The following is a 19,253-nucleotide window of genomic DNA, read 5'->3' as shown; positions in this document are numbered from 1 at the left end:
TGCGCTTTGCTTTCAACAATGTTTGCAGTGTCCTTGTTGTGCCTGTCTTGTTTGCGTCGTGTGTTGCAGTTGATCATCATTTATTTTAATGAGCTTTGCCAAAATAGAATTTCAAATGCGTTAGGCGAACTTTCACTTGGTCCCCAGAGAAGTTGAAGTAATTTAAATTAAATAAAAACTAAATTATAAACATACAAATAAATTTTCTTGCTATTATTTTTTAATAATATTCATTTATTAAATACATTTCTTTTTTGGTTTTGTTATGGCCTGTTTACATGTTTAGCTGGAGGACACTGAATTGAATGTTGTTACTGTTAACAATAATTTTTTTTTTTCATATTTATATATATATATATATAAACTATTTACACAGCAGCTACATTCGATATAGTACACATGTGTGTGTGTGTGTGTATTTTAATATTAAATATTAATTCAATTATGTAAGTTTTAAGCCTTATTATTTTTGCTGGGAACATTTGCAAAGGTTCTCGATTTTTTTCCTCTTGTTTATGAAACACCTGTTGTTTTTTTTTTCACTATGCTACATTTGATACACATGGTACGTATTTTGAATAATAATATTGGTTGGCTTGTTAAGTATAGATATATGTACGTATGCAATAAATATTAGTTTAATTATGTTTTCATATATAAAATATAAGTTTTTGGGTTGTTTCTGTCAGCTAATTATAATTGAGTAATTACGTTTCCTTTAACTGTTATCGGTTATCGGTGATCGGTTATCTTTTATCTATATACAAAGCTCTCTTTTAAGGACTGTTTTTTGCTATTTGACCTTTTTTTACCATTTTCTTTTACCTATATGTTCTCATATGCAGTTTTGAAACCCAAAAATATGCTAAGCAAAACAAAATACAGACACGATAAGCGATATATCTATATATCTTTATATTTATAGTACATATATTATTTAATTAGTTATACTTGTTATAGCTACTGTAATACCTAGTTGCCTAGTTAAAATGATATGTTTGTTGTAATTTACGTTCATTTCGTTTTTAACTTTATATTTATTTATTTATTTATTTATTCTGTTTTAACTTTGTTCAGTTTAAGTCTCTAGTACAAAAATACTGAATAAATTGCACTTGCATCGCACTCACGATTACATTTCCCAATACACACAAGCCAAAAGCCACTCGAGTATTTTTAATACTCTTCAAACACTCCTCTCTTACTTCCCACACTACTTAAAACATTCTTAATAGCTAAATTAGCTGCATTAAACGTTTCCCTTGCCACGCTTTTGATTCTGCTTTAGTCCAGATTGATAGATAGATTGACGAGATTCGACTTATTGCGGAGCCAGCGCCAAGCTGAGCCCGTTCGACATCAGGCTCAAGGCGTTCGCAGTGGGCGTGGCTGTAGCAGCAGCCGCCTCCTGGAAAGGTAAAAAAATAAAATAGAATATGAAATGAAAAGTTAATTTGAAAATATATTACTAGAAGATAAATATAGTAAAAAGTCTCAGACTAGAAACAGTCCTGTTAATTTAGAGATTCAATTTGATTACAAAATTATCTTATGGTGGATAAAAATGATAGTAGACGACTAGGTACTGCCTTGTAGAAAGTTATAGTAGCAGCCTCCCGTGCTTATATAATAATTCAGATTATTAACGGAACTGTATTTAAGAGCTCTCCAATAATTCATATGTTTATCGATATTATTCTAGCACAAACGGATGCACATGTATATATTTTATATTATATTATATTTCTTGTATATAATTATATTTTATATGCTCAAAGGTAAAGCCCTATATACTTTTATCTCCCTAGCTAACATTATCTCTCAGATTCAGATCTAATAAATCGCCAGTCTTAATCGATAATTCGATTTTTCACATATGAAGCATATCTTCATCTTTAATCTCAACCCAACCCATACTCACAATGCTCAGGGTGCGCACAATGCAGGCGCGCGTTGCCGGCGGCTCATCCGCCTCTAGGCCGGGCGAGCTGCCGCGCGAGGACACGGAACCGTTAATCAGCTTGATATTCACATTGAGGTCATCCGAGTGATGGGTCTGCGAGCTGCTGGATAGCCGTCCGTCCAGCGACAGATCATCGCGCTGCTGATCCTGCAAAGAGAAAAGTTTTTTCTTGGCTACAGCAAATGTGGCAACAGTTGGTGGCAGCAGACGCACCTCCTTGGGACTGGCACAGAGGCCGCTGTCCATGCAATGGGTCTCCGTATCGCTGCCGCTGACGTGTCCATCGTTAGCGACCACAGCTGCGACGCCAGCAGCGGCAGCGGCAACAGCAGCAGCAGCATCGGCGTCAATGTCAGCATCAGCAGCAACATCCATGGCAGTGGCAGCAGCAATGTTGCTGCCGTTGTTGTTGTTGTTGCTGTGGGCTATGGGTGAGCTGTGCCCATTGATGTTGTTGTTGATGTTTGTGCTGTTGTTGTTGTTGTTGTTATTGTTGCTAATTTTGTTATTGTTATTTGGCTCCATGTTAAGTGTTGCTGACGTTGGCATGTGCTTTGTTATGGCTGTTGCCTCATCATCGGCAACAACAGTTGCAGCTGCAGCGGTAGCAGCAGCAGCAGCATGTCCATTGGTCGCATCGCTTGCATTGCTGTTGTTGGGGCTGCGATTGCCGTTGGTCGAATTGGTGACCTCATCGCCGAGCTCGTAAATGTTAACCATGTGTGCGGCCTGCGCGTGGACCATCAAGTCCCAGGGATTGGCGAACGCATCCTTGCAAACGGCGCAAAGCAATTTGGCGCTCGTTGGCGGCGTCTCTATGTGTGCGTGAACGGATGAAACATGCAAGAATTAATTAGTTATTTAAGTTGGGTCTGGGCCGGGCTAAGTCGCATAAATAACTCAATTTTAAATGAAACGCCAGACAGATGTTGCTGACTCGCAACCAGCAGCGGCGCAAGCCTCTCCCACCCCTACGACGAAACCCACATGGCCATGGAGCACAAAATGTGTTTAACAATCATAAATTAATTGCCGACATAGCCGGCCCCGCCCCAACACTCTTCATGCCAGCCCCTCTCAGTGTAAAGAGCAAAGAATCGTAGGACTTACTCGCTGCAAAGGCCACGTCCTGGCACTTGCATGTGAACCTCAGTTTGCAGTAACTTTTCTTGTGGTCCAATAACTCAGACAGCTCACTGAAGCATTCCCGGCAGTTGCCGCAGATTAATGTGTCCGGATTGCCTACAATAGAAAGAGAATATGACCCATAAAATATGCACTTTAATGCAATTATTCACATGCGGCTGCTAAAAATAACAATGATGCAACTGACAGAGCTATAAGCAAAGTAATTATGACTAGGTCTGAGTGGTTGGAATTTTTGTACAAATTGAACTGACGGAACATAGAAGAGAATGAGCTAATAATAAATTTGGTTGGTTGATTTGATATAGTATATTAAATGCTCAAAGTCCAGCGTAATTATTATTGCTACATGAGATACATTATGGACAAGGGTTATAATTAAGTTGAGTATCATCTACTAAACTTACTGTGAGGCAAAATAATTATCTCTTAAATTTACAATGAGGTAGAGTTATAATCTGCTTAGCATAGAGTAAGGTATATGTGTACATGATTAACATACAGTGAATAAAAATATATAATAGCACAGTTTAAAATGAGGTTATTTCGGAATTTACAACGAGGTTTACCGCCAATTCGCTAAACGCACAAAACGCCGTAGTACCTATCTGCTAAACTTGCAATTTAGTAAAATATCTATCTGATTAGTTTAAAATGAAGTAGAGTACCTATCAGCTAAGCTTACAGTGAGGTTTAAAAACTATCTGCTTTGTAGAATGGCTACCATGACGTACCAGGCTCTTTTGATACCTACATATATCTACAGAACAGAAGTATAAGCTTACAATGAAATCAGATATTTATCCGCTCTGCAAATGTTGTCATTTACATAAAACGCATGTTAAATAAAACATAGCTCGGCTTACAATAAAGCTAGCCATATATAATTTTAATGAATTTGTTGCTACCAAAAAAGAAATTTGATAGCACGTAACTGTCTATGGTTATATTTAGCTGCATAATCTAAGAAATTTATTTACCTGACAAACTTTATATCATTTAATTGAAGTTCTAATCTACTTTTACTTCCCCAATTTCTAGTCTGCCCTTATCTATCCCCAATTTCTTATCTTTCGCCAATTTCTTTCGTTGACTACTAATCTCTTCAAATTTCTTTCATTTATAAAAATATATATATATATTTATGGCATATGAAAATTGAGTAGACTCCCTCAATGGGAGCCCTTTAGGGGCCACAGTTTGGTCTCCGCCTGCAGCACCTGCTTCCTATCGACAACGCCTCGTTGCTTGCGCGGCTTCTTTTTGGCCCAAATCTGACATTTTTTCGACTTCTTTACTTCTAGTCTCTTATCTCTTTGCTGTCGCGTCGCCCTGTTCGGCCTCAGAGCATCCTTGCTGTGCATTTTGCGATATTGCAACCATGTTGCAATGGCATCGATGCGCAGATTCGCTTTATCGCTCGGCGAAGCTCGATCAATGCGCTGCTTCGGCTCCTGCCAGACTTTTCTCAGATTTTGCGAAAGGCTGTTGCGTGGTTTCTTTGCTGGCTTGATGCAACATGGCTTCTTAGCCTTTTTGCTCTTGGTCGTCTTGGCGAACGGCAACTTGGTGGGAGCAGTTGACTGTGGCTTCGTTTGCTTCCCCGCTGCAGCTGTGGTCTTCGGCTGCGCCGTGGTCTTCGTTAGGTTTCTGTTGGGGTCCACGCGAATGGTCAACGACTCGACTTGCGGGGTTGTTGCTTTTCCGGCTTGCGTTGCGTTTGCTTGGGTGCACTGGGTGGGCTCCAGCGTCGTGTTGTCACATTTATCTTCGTCATCTTCCTCATCATCTTCAACATCCCTATCCGTTGTTGCGCATTCTTCGGAACATGTTTCCTCCTCTGCTCCGGCCGCCGGATCAGAAGGCGACAGTTGCGCCACATTCGTGCGCAGCGACTGCTGTTGCTGTGGCAACTGTTGTTGCGGCTGCTGCTGTTGCTGCCGGGTAAGGGAGTCAGCTAGCTGCTGCAGCAATTGCATTTTGGTGTCATAAGTTGACTCGGCGTCCGTTTGCGAGTCCCGCACGGGCTGGTCCTGTATCTGCAACTGTAACTGTGGCTGATTGCCCGAAGTTAGCTCGAATTGCATTTTAACTGGCTCAAGCATTTGCTGTTGCTGCTGTTGCTGCTGTTGCGGTTGCTGCTGTTGCTGTTGCTGCTGCTGCTGTGGCTGCTGCTGTTGCTGAAGCTGTCCGGAAGCAACTTGCGCTGCCAGCTGCTTTTCCCGCTGCTGCAGCTGAGTGTCCTGATGATGCAGATCGACCTCCAGCTGCTGCAGCTGCTGATGCAACTGATCTGGCGTCATCACATTCGGCGGTATGGCATTCATATCATGTCCCAAATTCAGATCAGAGATGACCTCACGAAAGCTCTGCTGTTGGTTGTTGGGCGTGAAGGGCGGTCGCAGCTGCACGTTGTTGGCCAAGAGCCGCTGCTTCAGGCTCAACACGCCGTTCAGGTAGCCCGTCGGCAATTTACGCGGCTGCTCGAGCACCGCCAGCGGATGGATTTGCGGCAAAGCCGACTGCAATGGGGCCGCTGCCGCGTCGGCTGCCACAACTCGAAGTAGGCTGGAGATGATGAGAACGAAGTGATATCTATGGGCGCCGAGTCGCAGATTTTCACACATTTCCCTGATTCAGAGACACGAGCGTCTCAATGTCATCAGGCGGCATTTTTTTTTGATAAGCTTAACTAAGCTAGAGCTGATTGAAAAATGGCTTATAAGAGATGCTAGGCTAGAAGATACGCTGTAAGCTGCATAAAATGTTGCTTGGGTTAAAGCAGAGTGGTTCCTTAATATATATCACATCTATTGCATGACTTGAATATACCCTATACTATGGTTATACCCTATACTATGGTTAAGCTAAAGTTGTTGTACACGACTTATTGATATTTGCTTAATTATTAGTTTAACTTAAATTTGATAATCGGAGCTTAAGCTGACCCATTCAAAAATAATAAAAACAAAAACATTTTTTTCACGAATACAGGGTATATTTGTTAGAGCTAACGTTAGCCAAGCTCACTCATATCTCGTGTATATATATGTATTCATTTATATTTCATTGTTTACACTCATATTCCAATCACTTTTCCCATCTTACTCAGCAACTTCTAGACTTAATCTTGTTCATAGCTGTAGTTTATTTAAAGCTTAACAAGCAATTCTAACTTATTGTTAATCAATGCATAAATCTTAAATTGCCAATGCAAATGGCGAACCGAAACACAAAAACAATGCAAACAAATCAAGTCAATACTCACTGTAGACTTTGAATGGTCCCCAGTGTTGATGCAAGCTTAATTGCTCCTGTGCATGTTGCTGCTGCTGCTGCTGGTGGTGCTGCTGCTGCTGTGGATGCTGATGTTGATGCTGTTGTAGATGCTGATGTTGTTGTTGTTGGTGTTGCTGGTGCTGGTGCTGTTGTTGATACTGTTGCTGCATCATTTGGCTGTGCAATTGTAGCGGCTGCGGTTGCTGTGGGGACAATGCCAAAGTCAATGGCTGCAGCAGGCAGCCCAATTGTTGCTGTTGTTGTTGTTGCTGCTGTTGCTGCTGCTGTTGTTGTTGCTGGTGATGCGACGGCTGTTGGGAAAAGGCACCGTACTGCTCCACGAGCGCTGTTTGATTAGCAATTATTGCTGACTTTGCATTCTGTGGCGAAGTCGTTGACTGCCCGGCAATAACGCTCTTCAACTGGAAACCTGTGGCAGCGGCAACAAATTGCTGTTGCTGTTGTTGCTGTTGCTGTTGTTGCTGCTGCTGCTGCTGTTGCTGTTGCTGCTGTTGTTGTTGTTGCTGTTGATGTTGCTGTTGCTGTTGCTGTGGGTCCTGTTTGTATTGTGACCAGTGCAGTGCACCGGGCGCTGCTGTTGTTGCTGCCGCCGCCGCTGCAGCTGTCGATAGCAAATTTTGCTGATGCAGCAACAGCTGCTGCTGTGGCAACAAATTGGCCATCGCTGCCATGGCAACAGCAGCAACTTGCTGCTGATGATGATGATGATGTTGCTGCTGCTGTTGCTGCTGCTGCTGCTGCTGCTGTTGCTGCTGTTGCTGATGTTGCTGCTGCACCTGCTGCTGCTGCTGCTGTACCGCCTGCTGCTGGTGATGCACCGCGGCAGCTGCTGCTGCAGCGGCCACGGCTGCAGCGCTGTGATGATGCTGGCTGTGCTGCTGCTGCTGCACGGCAGCCGTTAGGCCATTGTTGTTGGTCATCAAGCGCTTGCGCTTCTTGGCACGCACGCCGTTGACGTTGCCGCCGCCTCCGCCGCCGCGCAGCAGCGCCGACGAGCAATAGCTGTCATAGAAGTAGTCCCTGCAAGACACAAGTGACGAGAGTTGTGACAGCCTCATTAGTTGTGGCACTGTAATTGAAGTGTCCACCCCAAAAATTAAAGAAGAAGAAGCAGAGTGAGTGCAAACAGCACGCCAACTGTTGCCCGTCTGTCCGTCTGTCTGGTTTGGCCTATCAGCCTGACCGCTGGTCAATATTTGCTTAGGTCTCATTCGGTGACCGTAACGTCCTTTCAATTGCCATTTGCCAATTATGTGCCACGCCCACCTACCCCGCACACACACGTCCGCCCTGTGACTGATTGATACAATTTGCAGGCAGCTCTGCCGTTTGTGGTTCAATATTCGAACGGTTCTCATATCGCCCGTACGGCAGTGCGAGGGGGCGAGGGGGGGCGACAACAATTGTGGCTTTTATGGTCAGTTTGTGTGCGGTCAATGGACTGAGCAGGAGGCATTTAAATGACAAACACGAGCCGCCTGCAACCACCTGAGTGAGAGGGACGAGCTGTTTGCGTTTTAATTACAATCAAGTCAACCTGTGTGCATGTGTGTGTGTATGTGTGTGTGTGGGTTGCCCTTTAAAACCCTAACGCACTTCCTTTTCGGCGTCATTAAGCTTAAATTAAATATTTCCACACGAGTAGCAAGTCGACATCGAGCCAAAAAAAAATCATATATAAATATATATATGTATGTACATATACTTGTATATAAGTTGTATGTGTCGGCTCGCTGGCTCACTCGCTCAGTCATCATTAAGGCCGCGCCAGGGACAAACAAGTGCACATGTCAGCGCCAGGACTAACAGCCACAGAGCCACAGCCAGAGTCAGAGTCAGAGCCAGAGCCAGAGCCAGAGCCAGAGCCATGGCCAGGATATTATAGCATACATTGCAGCTGTCACTCACAGGCAGTTCCCATTTTGTTTTTTTGTGTGTTTTTTATTTCACAGTTTCACATTTTCACAGTTTGCTATCTGTGTGTGTGTGTGTGTGTGCAGCACTCGAAACACAACACACAACTGACCCAGACACAGGCGCAGACATCGAGCATCGAGACGTTGACTCAGACGGCAGACGGAGCAGGAGTTGGTGTCACAGAAACAAAAACCCACAAATGAGAACAATTGATTGTGACTGACTGCGCAATGCTCGCTCATGGTTAAAAGGCTGAAATATCAAGGTATGTGAATAAATTGACTTATCAATGAAGGAGATTAACAGCTCTAACTGCATAACCCACGACCTTCCAACACCTTTCGATAATTATAATGAACTAGATTTTGTTGTTATAATAAAAATGAGCTGTAGAGCCTTTAAAGATATGTTGAACGAATACACTTGACTATGATGGTGTTTAGTTTCGTATTGATCTTTATTCTTCTGAGCCTGGGTTTATATACCCAGACTCATGCATAATTTCAACCCTTAAATCTAGTGCGTCTATTGCTGAGTGTGTAAGGCTCAGCATTGGTCTATTGCATGTTCTTATCTTATCGCAGAGTTTGTAAGGCTCCGCGTGGTTCTATTATCTATTCTTATCCTATCGCTGAGGTTGTAAGGCTCCGCGTTGGCTTATTAGCTATTCTTATGCTATCGCTGAGTTTGTAATGCTCAGCGCTCGCCTCTTACGTATTCTAATCGCTAAGGGTCAGGGTCATAATGTATGCCCAGTTTGACAGTTCACACTTGAGACATATGTTATTTATTTTATGCTAGCTGTCGAGTGCATAGCGCGTACGTTCCCCTACTTATCATATTTCCATGTTCATGCATGTTCATGAACATATGTAGTCAAAATATTAGATATCTAGACAAATCTATTCTTAAGTATGGACTTCCAGGCTCAAATCTCATGTTAAATATGTTTAGCTTTCACACAGTCAAAAGGCAAACCACCCCCAAAACCAATACGCCCATCCTGCACACATCATGAGCGTGCACAAAAACTCTCGCAACGCGTTGACAGCCCAAATATATTTTATGTGATGTGTGGCAGCAACAAAGGATACGAATACGAATACGAATAGGACTGCAAACACGTCCATGTCCATGTGCTGATGGATGGCGCCTTATTTATTTATTTATTTGTGCGGCTATCGCACACCCCCACTCAAAAAAAAGAACATCCACACACTCACAAAGCCCCTCAAAAAACAAATGAAACTTTCAGCCTAGTCCCACGTTAAATGATATGTAAATAAACGCTTAATGAGCGTCACATGGCATTCAATTGAGCAAAGGAACTTGCATTTATTTAAATTAAAAATCAACTCTAGCATGAAATTGTTTTTATAATTTTCTTTTTTGGTTATTTGTTTTCTGGTTGTTTTTTTTTTTTTTTTTACTCACCAATCGTTGCCCGTTTTGCTGACATTCTGACGCTTTCTGCCAATTTGATGCGCCTTCGGCTCGGCCACCATGTTGACATCTGCAAGAAGACGAAGTAGAATCACAAAATGAACAACAAATAAATAAATAACTTGCCAACCCATTATACCATAATCCAAGCAACAATGCCAAATCGGCTTTCAGTTGTGAAAAAAAAAAAAAAAAAAAAAAAAAACAATTTCCAGTTGCCTTTGAAGTGCTAAGTAAAACGAAGACAATGGCATTTCGGGTTTCTATTATGTTTACATCGTCTGCTTTTGTTGTTGCTGTTGTTTTTTCATTATGCAAATGTTCTAGCTCTAAGTGATTAAAAAAAAACCTTTGCCAGGGGGGAAATGTGTGTGGGTGTGTGTGTGCATTGCTGTCCAACTGCAGCGATTATAATTTAATCTGACTGGGCATCATTAATCTTAATATAACCAACAACAACAACAAAATAAAGCATGCAAAATGAAGTTAACAGCGGACTAAGACAGAGACAGATTTTTATAAGAAAAAAAGTTTTTAGAAACCAAAATCGAATGCTCTACCAAAGAATAGAATGGGTTGGCTATTTGAGAAAAAAGCTGGAAAGGGTAAATAAAACTTGGACTTAAAATACGAATGCTTAATGAATTACATATATTTTTAAAATATCTTTTTATATCTTAGATCAAATACATTAATTTTAATATATTTTATATCTGCTTCCTTCGTTGTTAATTGGAAAACTCTTACAAATAATTTCTCTTTGTGTACTTTGGTGTAAATATTCAAATGAATTTATTTTTTATATTTATTTTAATTTTATATTATATTTATTTTTATTATTATATTTAAAGCGTAGGAACTGAACAAATATAATTTTCATATATCTTTAACACATATATATTTTGTTATATTTTTTAAATCCTTTTCTGTATATTATGAAAAGTGGAAGAAGATATCTATTGCCTTACTTTCCAAATATCCCAGAATAAAAATCACTAAATCAATACAGGATCCACGTACTAGCTTAGAGTTAGACCTAAGTGAGCCTTAGAGTCAAACAAAAAAGCTGGGAAAAATTGAAGTAAATTATAGAGAAGTATTGGTTAAAAATTTACAAATTTTACTTAGGTATATTTGCCATCTTGTGCCAAGTTCTGCAAGCCAAACTTTCAAATTCAAATACCAAAAAATGATTCTGAATTAAAAAACACCGACGCATCCAAGCTTAACCAATTAATTAAGCACACATACGCGTGCATTAGAACAAGCCCAGCTCAAGGCTCCCATCCCATTTCATTACGCTCCCACAGACAACTTACTGCCTGACCCCGCCCGCCACCCCCCGCCAGAGGAAAAGAGTTCATAAATATGCCTGACGCTGCTCAGAGCTCGCGCCTGTCGCAAACCTAAAGCTAAAGCCAAAATCGTGCCCGAATGCATTATACATTTCATTTTTCAATGAAAAGGGTGCGACGCGAAATGTTCGGCTGGGTTTTTCTTTTTTTCCACTCGGATTTGTTTTTTGGTAGGTTTTGTGGTTGGAGTCGTGGGGCGCGCGCTCGTTCATCATAATTCATGACAAAGTTTGAAGTGCGCCGCAGGGTGGCCCCCCAGAAAGAACGAGCAAAGACAAGCCTCAAAGTGGGCGATAGGCGGTGGGCGTTGGGTAGTGGGCGTACTGTGAGGCAGTTGCTATAACTACAAATTACTGGACGTTGGGGCTGTGGCTGTGGATGTGGCTGCTTTACATATTTTTTTGCTGCTCCCTTTTTTGTTGCTTTTGTTGTTTTTGTTTTTTTTTTTTTTGCATTTGCTCAAGCATTTCTTCAGCTTGTCTGCTCGGCTGGCACTGCTGGCAGGCAATAATTAAGATTAAGGATAAAAGCATAAGAAGGATTTGAAAAGGCATGGCTAGAGCGCTGCAAATCGGTTTAGCGCCCGTTGCCAGTAGCCAGCCGCCCCCTCACTCCACGCCCCCATTACACGAAAGTCAATGGCGCGTAGCACAGTGAAATATTACACTGTGCTTTTGGCTACTATTCCCATTATTTCCATTACTTTCATTTAGCATTTTAAAGCCGGCTCCAATCAGCGCAAAATTAGCATTGCTATAGAGTATTTGCATAAGCGCAGCGCATCGCATCCAAATGCTTTTTCTGTGTGTGCGAGCTGTAGCTGTAAAAGTTTTTCATTGCTCGCCAACGGGGCGTATGAATATGACAGCATCCGCATACGCAGCGTTGTCAGCGCCGCGGCGTCTGCCTCGACTGACATTGCGCGCTAAGTGCATTAAGCTGTTTTCTTCACACGAGACACGCATGAAAGAATGCCAAGGATGCACTACTCTCCTCTCTATCTCTATCTCTCTCTCTCTCCCACTCGCTCTCTGTCTGTTTGCCCTGTTGCATTGCAGCTGCGAGTGACGCGGCTGGAAATTTCATTAAGCGTTTAAATTAAATCGACAAACAGTCAGTTGTCAGGCAGTCAGTCAGGTAGACAGACACCTACACACACACACACACACACACAGACACTCGGCACAACATTGAAATTTCATTAAAAGTATCGCTGGAGAATTTATGTTTGGCCGCACTTTAAGCCGCGGCCTGCAACGACTTCCGCTGCACAAAATACGCAGACAGCCTAAGATATGGCTGCTACACATGCCAGCACTGCAGCTACTCTACTCTACTCCCACTCCCACTCCCACTCCCCCTGCCCCATCACTTCCCAGCTGTTTCTTTTTTCGCGCGCTCTTGTTCGATTTTAGTGCTGCGCTTCCGGCAAACCGTGGGGCCATTAACCTGACGGGTCGACGAGTCGACGGGCCAACCGCATCGGACATGCAACTATGCGAGGGTTAAGGTCTGCCATGTCTATGCAAAACAAAACGCCCCGACGCAGACGGCCGCAGCAAGCCAGCAATTTACTAGCCAACCTCAGCTGAGCGATACCAAAGATAGAATATTTCAAGTTCCTTTGTGTGTGTGTGTGTAGAGGTTCTTTCGAATTATATAACACGTATATGGGAACTTAAAGTTGGGTAAGGGAATCTTACAACAGGGAAAAATTGTAATCAAAAGGCAAAGGTTGTGCTGGTGAAAACGAGTAACAACTATGAGAGCTTGAAATCTAGGCAATGCTTAGAGCTCAATTTCTTAACATACGAATCTTGGGAGTAGAACTAGATTTAAGTATATAATAATATTTAGCAATTTGTATGTAAAAACTGAAACTAGTAAAACATTTTAAAATCCCGTTACTGATCTATATCTGTTATGAAATCTAAGAGCTGTACCTAGACCAATTTGGTGAGCAGAATAGTAGCTAGAACTTATTCAGATCCTGGCAATATCAATTTAAGCTGTAGGCTCTCTCAACAGAGAGTAAATTTTTGGTGCAAAGTCCGGAAAATATATAAGATTCCTTATCATAGGAATTGGTAGAGTAAAATAGAAATATCCAAATATTATATTCTACCCATATACCCTTGAAATTTCAGGTGTCTAGCTATTATGGCTAACGAGAGATCAGTCGACCCAGCTCATCCTCTTATGGGTTCCTCTACGGCTAATTCTGTCTGTCTGTTTAGGATAGCAAAGGATAACTCAGATAAAAATCAGTTCATTTTGAAATCTAGAAAAATGTAAGCAAATTTCAAGCTCTGGTGATATCGTCAAGGCAAATGCCAAGGCATGTGCAATCATAAATAAACATGTTTATGTGTAGTACAAAGAAAGGCGACTCACCTAGGGTCTGGCTGAGCACCGTCTTGCCGTCCTCGCCGTGACAGGCGTTGCGGGCGTCGAAGGGATTGGTGAACTGCACAAAGGCGTAGCCCTTGTGCATCGAGATGCCTGCAGGTGGAGATAGAGACAGGTATAGGTAAGTGTGGGTGTATGTGTGGGTGTGGGTGTGGGCTGAGTCTCACCTGCCAAGCGGCCATAGATCTGAAACATGCGCTCCACATCCGTTTTGGAGCACTGAAATGTATTCAGATTGCCCACAAAGATGCGCGAGTTAACCGCCTGCGGATCCTGCGAGTTCGTCTGGTTGGACAGTTTTGACAGCTTCATTGTCGATGCCGTTGCCAGAGGCGCGGCAGCTGACGATGGCAAGGACACGGGCAATGGGCACGACAACGGCAACGGCAACGGCGCAGCCGCAGCGCACGTGTGTCCAAAGTACAAGAAAGCAATTCTGGCGGCTGTTTCCAAAAAACAAAATCAAAAACAACAACAACAATCTCTCTGGTCCTGTGTGTGCGAGGGCTGTTTGATGGCTTAGACTGCGCTTTGTTTACGTTGTTTTTGTTGTGTGCGGCTGCAGCTTATTGCATTTGGCCTTGGGTCGTGGGCAAAAAGGGATTTGCCGCCGTTGCTCTGCGTCTGGATTTGCTTTGGGCTTTCTTTCTTTTGTTTGTGCCTTTTCCGCAGCGATTTTTCACTTTTTAACGTCTGCCGCAGTTTTGTTTTTTAAATCTGTAAAAATAAGAGCAGCGAAAAAGTTGACAATCGCACTGATTTTTTCTCTCAGTGTTGCTGTTGTTATTTGCCGCGGCTTAAATATCAATTGGATTCTGCATACACATACATATATGCATGCATATATGTATTCATTCAATGCCTGGCATATCGCTTGCCATCTGCGTGTTTATATTTCATTCATCCAGGGTTTGTGTTTTTGCCAATTTAATCTTATCGGCATGCAATTAAAATGCAAAAATACTGAAATTCCATTTTAATTGAAAGTCAAATTTACGATTTTTACAAAAAGAAATCCAAAAGTTAACGGTATTGACTGTTAGGTAATCAAAAATTGTAGAAATTGAGATCGAAACAAAGCAGAAAGAAATAGATTTGGGTGAAAATGATATTATCAAGAAATTTAATTGAATAGTTGTCTAAGGAAACGAATCTATCAAACCATTCAGTCAATAAATAAATTAAGCAACGAACATCTGTAACAATAAATGAATGCAACAATGAATCAATGAGTTACTGTAAAAATAAATAAATGAAACAATCACTGAATAAATAAGTTAATTAGTTCATGATTCAATGAATCAATGAATCAGTGAATCTATGAATCAATGTAGCAATGAATCAATAAATCGACGAATCAATCAATCAATGTAGCAATGAATCAATAAATATACATAATGATTGAAACAATGAATCAGATAACAAATCGAATGGGTTTTCTAAGCCACCGACAATAAAATGCATGGCAGATGCAGAGAAGCTAAGTCGATATAGCCCTAGATCATCTTGTATATCATATCCCTCTCAAACTTAAAGTTATAGTTGTTAACTTAGTTTTTACTCGAATGCTAAATGCTTGGCTGTTGCTGTTGTGAAACGTTCATAAATTACAGTTGGCAAAAGCATTTAACTGCAAAAACAACTTATGTGCATAGCAAAGTGTGTGCCTGGCCAATATATGTGAGTGCATGCCAGTCAAGAAGAAGAAGAAGCACACAGCGCTGACTACACCCTCTTTAACACCTATCAGACTGCCCCTACTCTAACCTACCTCCCTTACAGTTATTCCAACGTGCTGGAGTGTTAGTCGCCATGGCCAAGTGATAAAAGTCTCTATGTGTGTGTGTGTGTGAGAGTGTGTCATATATATGAGTATGTCTGTGTGCGTTTGTATGTGTCTCATATTTATGTTCGTTTGCTTTTACTTGAAACATGTTTTGTGCGTGTTATTAAATTAAATAACTTTTAAATGGCTTACATACAAGCGACAGCACACTCAACAGCAACAACAACAGCAACAACAACAACAATGAAGGCGTGTAAAAGTGAAAAATTAAGCGTTTTTATTGCGCTTTTCGATGCTGATCCAAGTTGCTGCTGCTGCTGCTGCTACTGCTGCCAGTGGCAACATGTGTATAAAATGTACATGTGTGTATGTGTGTGTGTGTGTGAGTGAGTGCTTTTGCATAGCGCACACACAAAAGGCGTCTGCATGGAATAAAAATAACAACAAGCAGCAATAAAAATAAAATACTCTTGTAGCAGCAAATTGTTAATGTGATTTTTATGCAATAGCCGAGGGCAAGCAACGTGTGTGTGCGTGTGTGACTGCGTGTGTGACTGTATGTGTGTGTGTGTGTGTGACTATATTTATTGCATATTTATGGGCGCAGCAGTTGTCTTTAATTGCACACAGGCTCGCACCTCAAGTCGCAGCTGATTAAAGACTTCGATGCCATCAACTATATTGAAAAGAGAGAGCGAAAGAGGGAGAGAGAGAGAAAAAGATATAGATACGGCTGCAGTCACAGATACAGATACTTTGACAGGCACAGCTATAGGCAGCATTGTGCGCCAGTTATGAGTGAAAGGCGCTTTATTTATTATAATGGCCTGCCTCGCCACTCCACTGGCTGTCTGCCTGCCTTTCTATTCACTCTGTTATCCTGTGCATTGTCCTTGCAAATGAAGGATTGTCGCCGCTGGCGTTGAGTTTTTGTTTTTGCTTCTTTTTTTAGCTTTTTGCATAACAGCTCGCAGCTTGCTTGCTGCATTGTTGCAGCCACCACCGTCACATGCCACATGCCACACGCCACACGCCAAATCCAAAAGCCGTATTGAATAACCGTTGAATATGCAACACTTTTTTGGCCTACTTTTTTACTGACACCCTCACTCACTCGCTTCCTCCCTCCCTCTCTCTCTCTCTCTCGTTTACTGACTTTTTTAATGAACGCGCTGCCTTAATTAAAGTCAACAACAACAACAGCAACAGCTGACAAATTTAAATTGCATAAACAAAAAACGACAACAACAACAGCTGCCACGCCCCCTTTTCAGAGTGCTCAGCAAGTGCCTGGCAAGTGCTTAGTTAACTCGTCTTAATTATAATTAACTGCACTGCTGAGCGCTGCACTCAAAAAAAATGTATGTATATGTTTGTGTGTGTGTGTGCATGTCGAATGTGTGTAGGTGTGTTAGTGTGTGTTAACATCTCGTCTTTTGGCCCGGCAGCCTGGCAAGTTCAGCCACAAGAAATTGTTCAGGAAATTGCCGTAATTCTTTGCTCCCACAACTTCTACCTCTCTATCGCTATCTCAATCTCTCTCTCTCTGCCTCTCTCTCTGACTCTCTCTGGCTTCCTTTCACTGTTTAGGCTGGCTGTTCACTTCTTTTTCCAGCTGCCTGCCTGCTAAAGTAAATTAAGATGCTGAGCATAAAGTAAAAAGTCGTCGCGGCTAAACTTGAAAAACGCCAATTCAACAGCTCAACTCGCACATGTGCTTTGTAATTGAGTGTGAACGGAGTTTGGGGCATATGCGACTGTTGTATGCTCTTTAAATTATATGTCATATTTAATTTGCTTTTGAAAAATTAGACTAGATATAAAAACTGAATACAAACATTTTTTTCAGATAATATAAAAAATAAAAAAAATGTATATATATTTCTAAAAATAATCTTAAAAAAAAAAAATTTAAACAAATACGAGTATTTAAAAAAAATATTTAAAATCTATTCTAAAATTCTAATTTTAAGTTGTTTCTAAATATGTTCTGAGAAACAATTGCAATTCACTTAACACTTGAATAATACACAAATATATAATGAGGGTTTTGATTAAATTTTATTCTAATCATAATGAAATCAAAGTAATATTCCAATACTAAATCTTTATTAAATTATATTTATTTATATTTTAGATATTAGCTGGTGAATAAAACCCATCTAAACAAACTGCTGAACTCCTAAACGAGGAGCGTATCAAATGCAGTTCGACGTGAAGCAGCGCAATTACCGACGGCTGGCAATATCCTTGGCAAGGATGCCTAATGCGCCGCATTGTCTGCGGCTTAAAGTTGCCGACAGCTTGGCGGGACTGTACCTTTAAGTACATCATTTAAAGCAATTTCTTGTTTTTATTGACTTTGTTCGCTGTGCTAAATAATGCAACAGGCCATTAAATGGAAAAGTAGCTGTTGAATAGCCAACCAGTCAGCTCTGTCTCTCTGGTCTCTGTGCTGGATTATCGTGCGATCAAATGTCAAAGGACACATTTCGTCCTGTTGCTATTTACTGCCCACAAATATGGGCGGCACATATCACATATCACATTCTTTTTTTTTTTTTTTTTTTTTTTTGTCTGCTCTTCTTTTTTTTACCATATGTATGTTTAACTTTTCATTTCAAATTGCTTGAGGGCTGCTTTTTTTACCATCGCCCACTCCCCTCTCTAATAGACGACATAGAATTGAATAGATGCTGGAACCATTCAAAGCCAAAAAGTCAACAAAGCGTGGCTCGTGCTAGAATAGAGCGACAAATAACCCCAATTGAAGGGAGACTGCCACAAAATGATGATGAAGGCATGTATATGTGTATGTGGAAGTATCTATGTGTCTGTGTGCGTGTGTGTGTGTGTATTGACAGGCCGACTTCAACAACTTTATTCATAAGCAGCGCAGACAGACAAACGTGACCCCAAGCAAACCAAACAAATGCGGGCTAAACTATGCTGCCTGCCAAACAGCTCTCTACATATCTATATAGAATATCTGAAGTGCATGTATGTATGTATGTATGTGTGATGGTCAACAGTCAGAGCCGTCTAGCACGTCTGCGGGCGATAACTCAGTTTAGTTTATGGCCAGCGCCTCAGCGTATGCAACATAGTTTAAAAATAAAAAACAAAAATGCTGCGACGTTGTCGATAAGCAGGAAACGTGTCAGAGATTGTACTCGTTTGTTGTTGTTGTTGTTGTCGCTGTTCGCTTATGCTGTTAATTTATTGTAATGCGCAAAGCAATTTGCACGGAGCGAGAGAGAGAGAGAGAGGAAGAAAAAAATATATGTATTAAGTGCCAACTATTTGCATAAATAACAAGAAATTAATAACAAACACACGGCGCCATGGCAGCAGCCGCATAAAAGTTAATAATTGCTGCATGTCAACAGTGGGCGGCAGCGGAATGGGGAGGCGTGGTCAGCACACATACGCGCACACATATGGCATACAAATGAAAAATATATCCACATATATATACATACGAATGTAGTTACAGAAATAATAAAATGCCAGCAAGCCGAGCGAAATGACACTTTATCACTTGACAGTAAATGCGTTTTATTGCGCCACTCATTAAACAAAATTTAATTTACAAACTGAATTGAGGATTGAGCATTGAACAAGTGTTGAATAAATTTAAGTTCCAAAAGTTCATCTTGAATATGGGAGAAAAGAACTGAAAAGTTTGCCATTGAAAATTGCCTATCGATAACTCTAAGAGTCATTCAGTGTTGTAAAATGTGCCTAAAGTCTCTTCAGCTCTTTCCACCTCACGCAACCAACTTCACTTTTGAATGCAAAGCTCTTAACTCATCGTCTGAATCATATTTGCAGCCATCTGCAAGTCGATCCCTAAGAGTACAGTGGCGTCACATATTAAGGACTGACCTACTCGGTTAGGCATTTATCTAGTCAAAAATAACGACATAGTGGC

At 41.3% G+C, this 19,253-nt stretch overlaps 2 protein-coding genes across 2 annotated transcripts in view; both read right to left on the bottom strand.

Annotated features, from left to right (window-relative positions):
• Positions 1-213: 213 nt before the first annotated feature.
• LOC6581569 (bromodomain-containing protein DDB_G0280777) overlaps positions 214-19,253 on the bottom strand; it is a 35,526-nt gene continuing 16,486 nt past the window's right edge. Inside the window, exons 2-9 of the mRNA XM_032731634.2 lie at positions 13,701-14,250; positions 13,519-13,626; positions 9,761-9,839; positions 6,378-7,429; positions 3,074-3,205; positions 2,177-2,778; positions 1,922-2,110; positions 214-1,408 (exon numbers count right to left, since the gene is read on the bottom strand). Coding sequence (XP_032587525.1) covers positions 1,322-1,408; positions 1,922-2,110; positions 2,177-2,778; positions 3,074-3,205; positions 6,378-7,429; positions 9,761-9,839; positions 13,519-13,626; positions 13,701-13,845 — 2,394 coding nt within the window. The 5' untranslated portion in view covers positions 13,846-14,250 and the 3' untranslated portion in view covers positions 214-1,321. The remainder of the gene's footprint in view (positions 1,409-1,921; positions 2,111-2,176; positions 2,779-3,073; positions 3,206-6,377; positions 7,430-9,760; positions 9,840-13,518; positions 13,627-13,700; positions 14,251-19,253) is intronic.
• LOC6581570 (transcription factor SPT20 homolog) lies at positions 4,224-5,827 on the bottom strand. The gene has a single exon (XM_002007262.4). It carries the CDS (start codon positions 5,734-5,736, stop codon positions 4,282-4,284), a length of 1,455 nt encoding a protein of 484 aa, XP_002007298.2. The 5' UTR covers positions 5,737-5,827; the 3' UTR covers positions 4,224-4,281.

The sequence above is a fragment of the Drosophila mojavensis genome, unplaced genomic scaffold, assembly GCF_018153725.1.
Source record: "Drosophila mojavensis isolate 15081-1352.22 unplaced genomic scaffold, ASM1815372v1 contig_74, whole genome shotgun sequence".
Classification (NCBI taxonomy): Eukaryota; Metazoa; Arthropoda; class Insecta; order Diptera; family Drosophilidae; genus Drosophila; species Drosophila mojavensis.
Note: the sequence above shows the minus strand (reverse complement) of the source record. Positions and strands in the feature narration are given on the sequence as shown.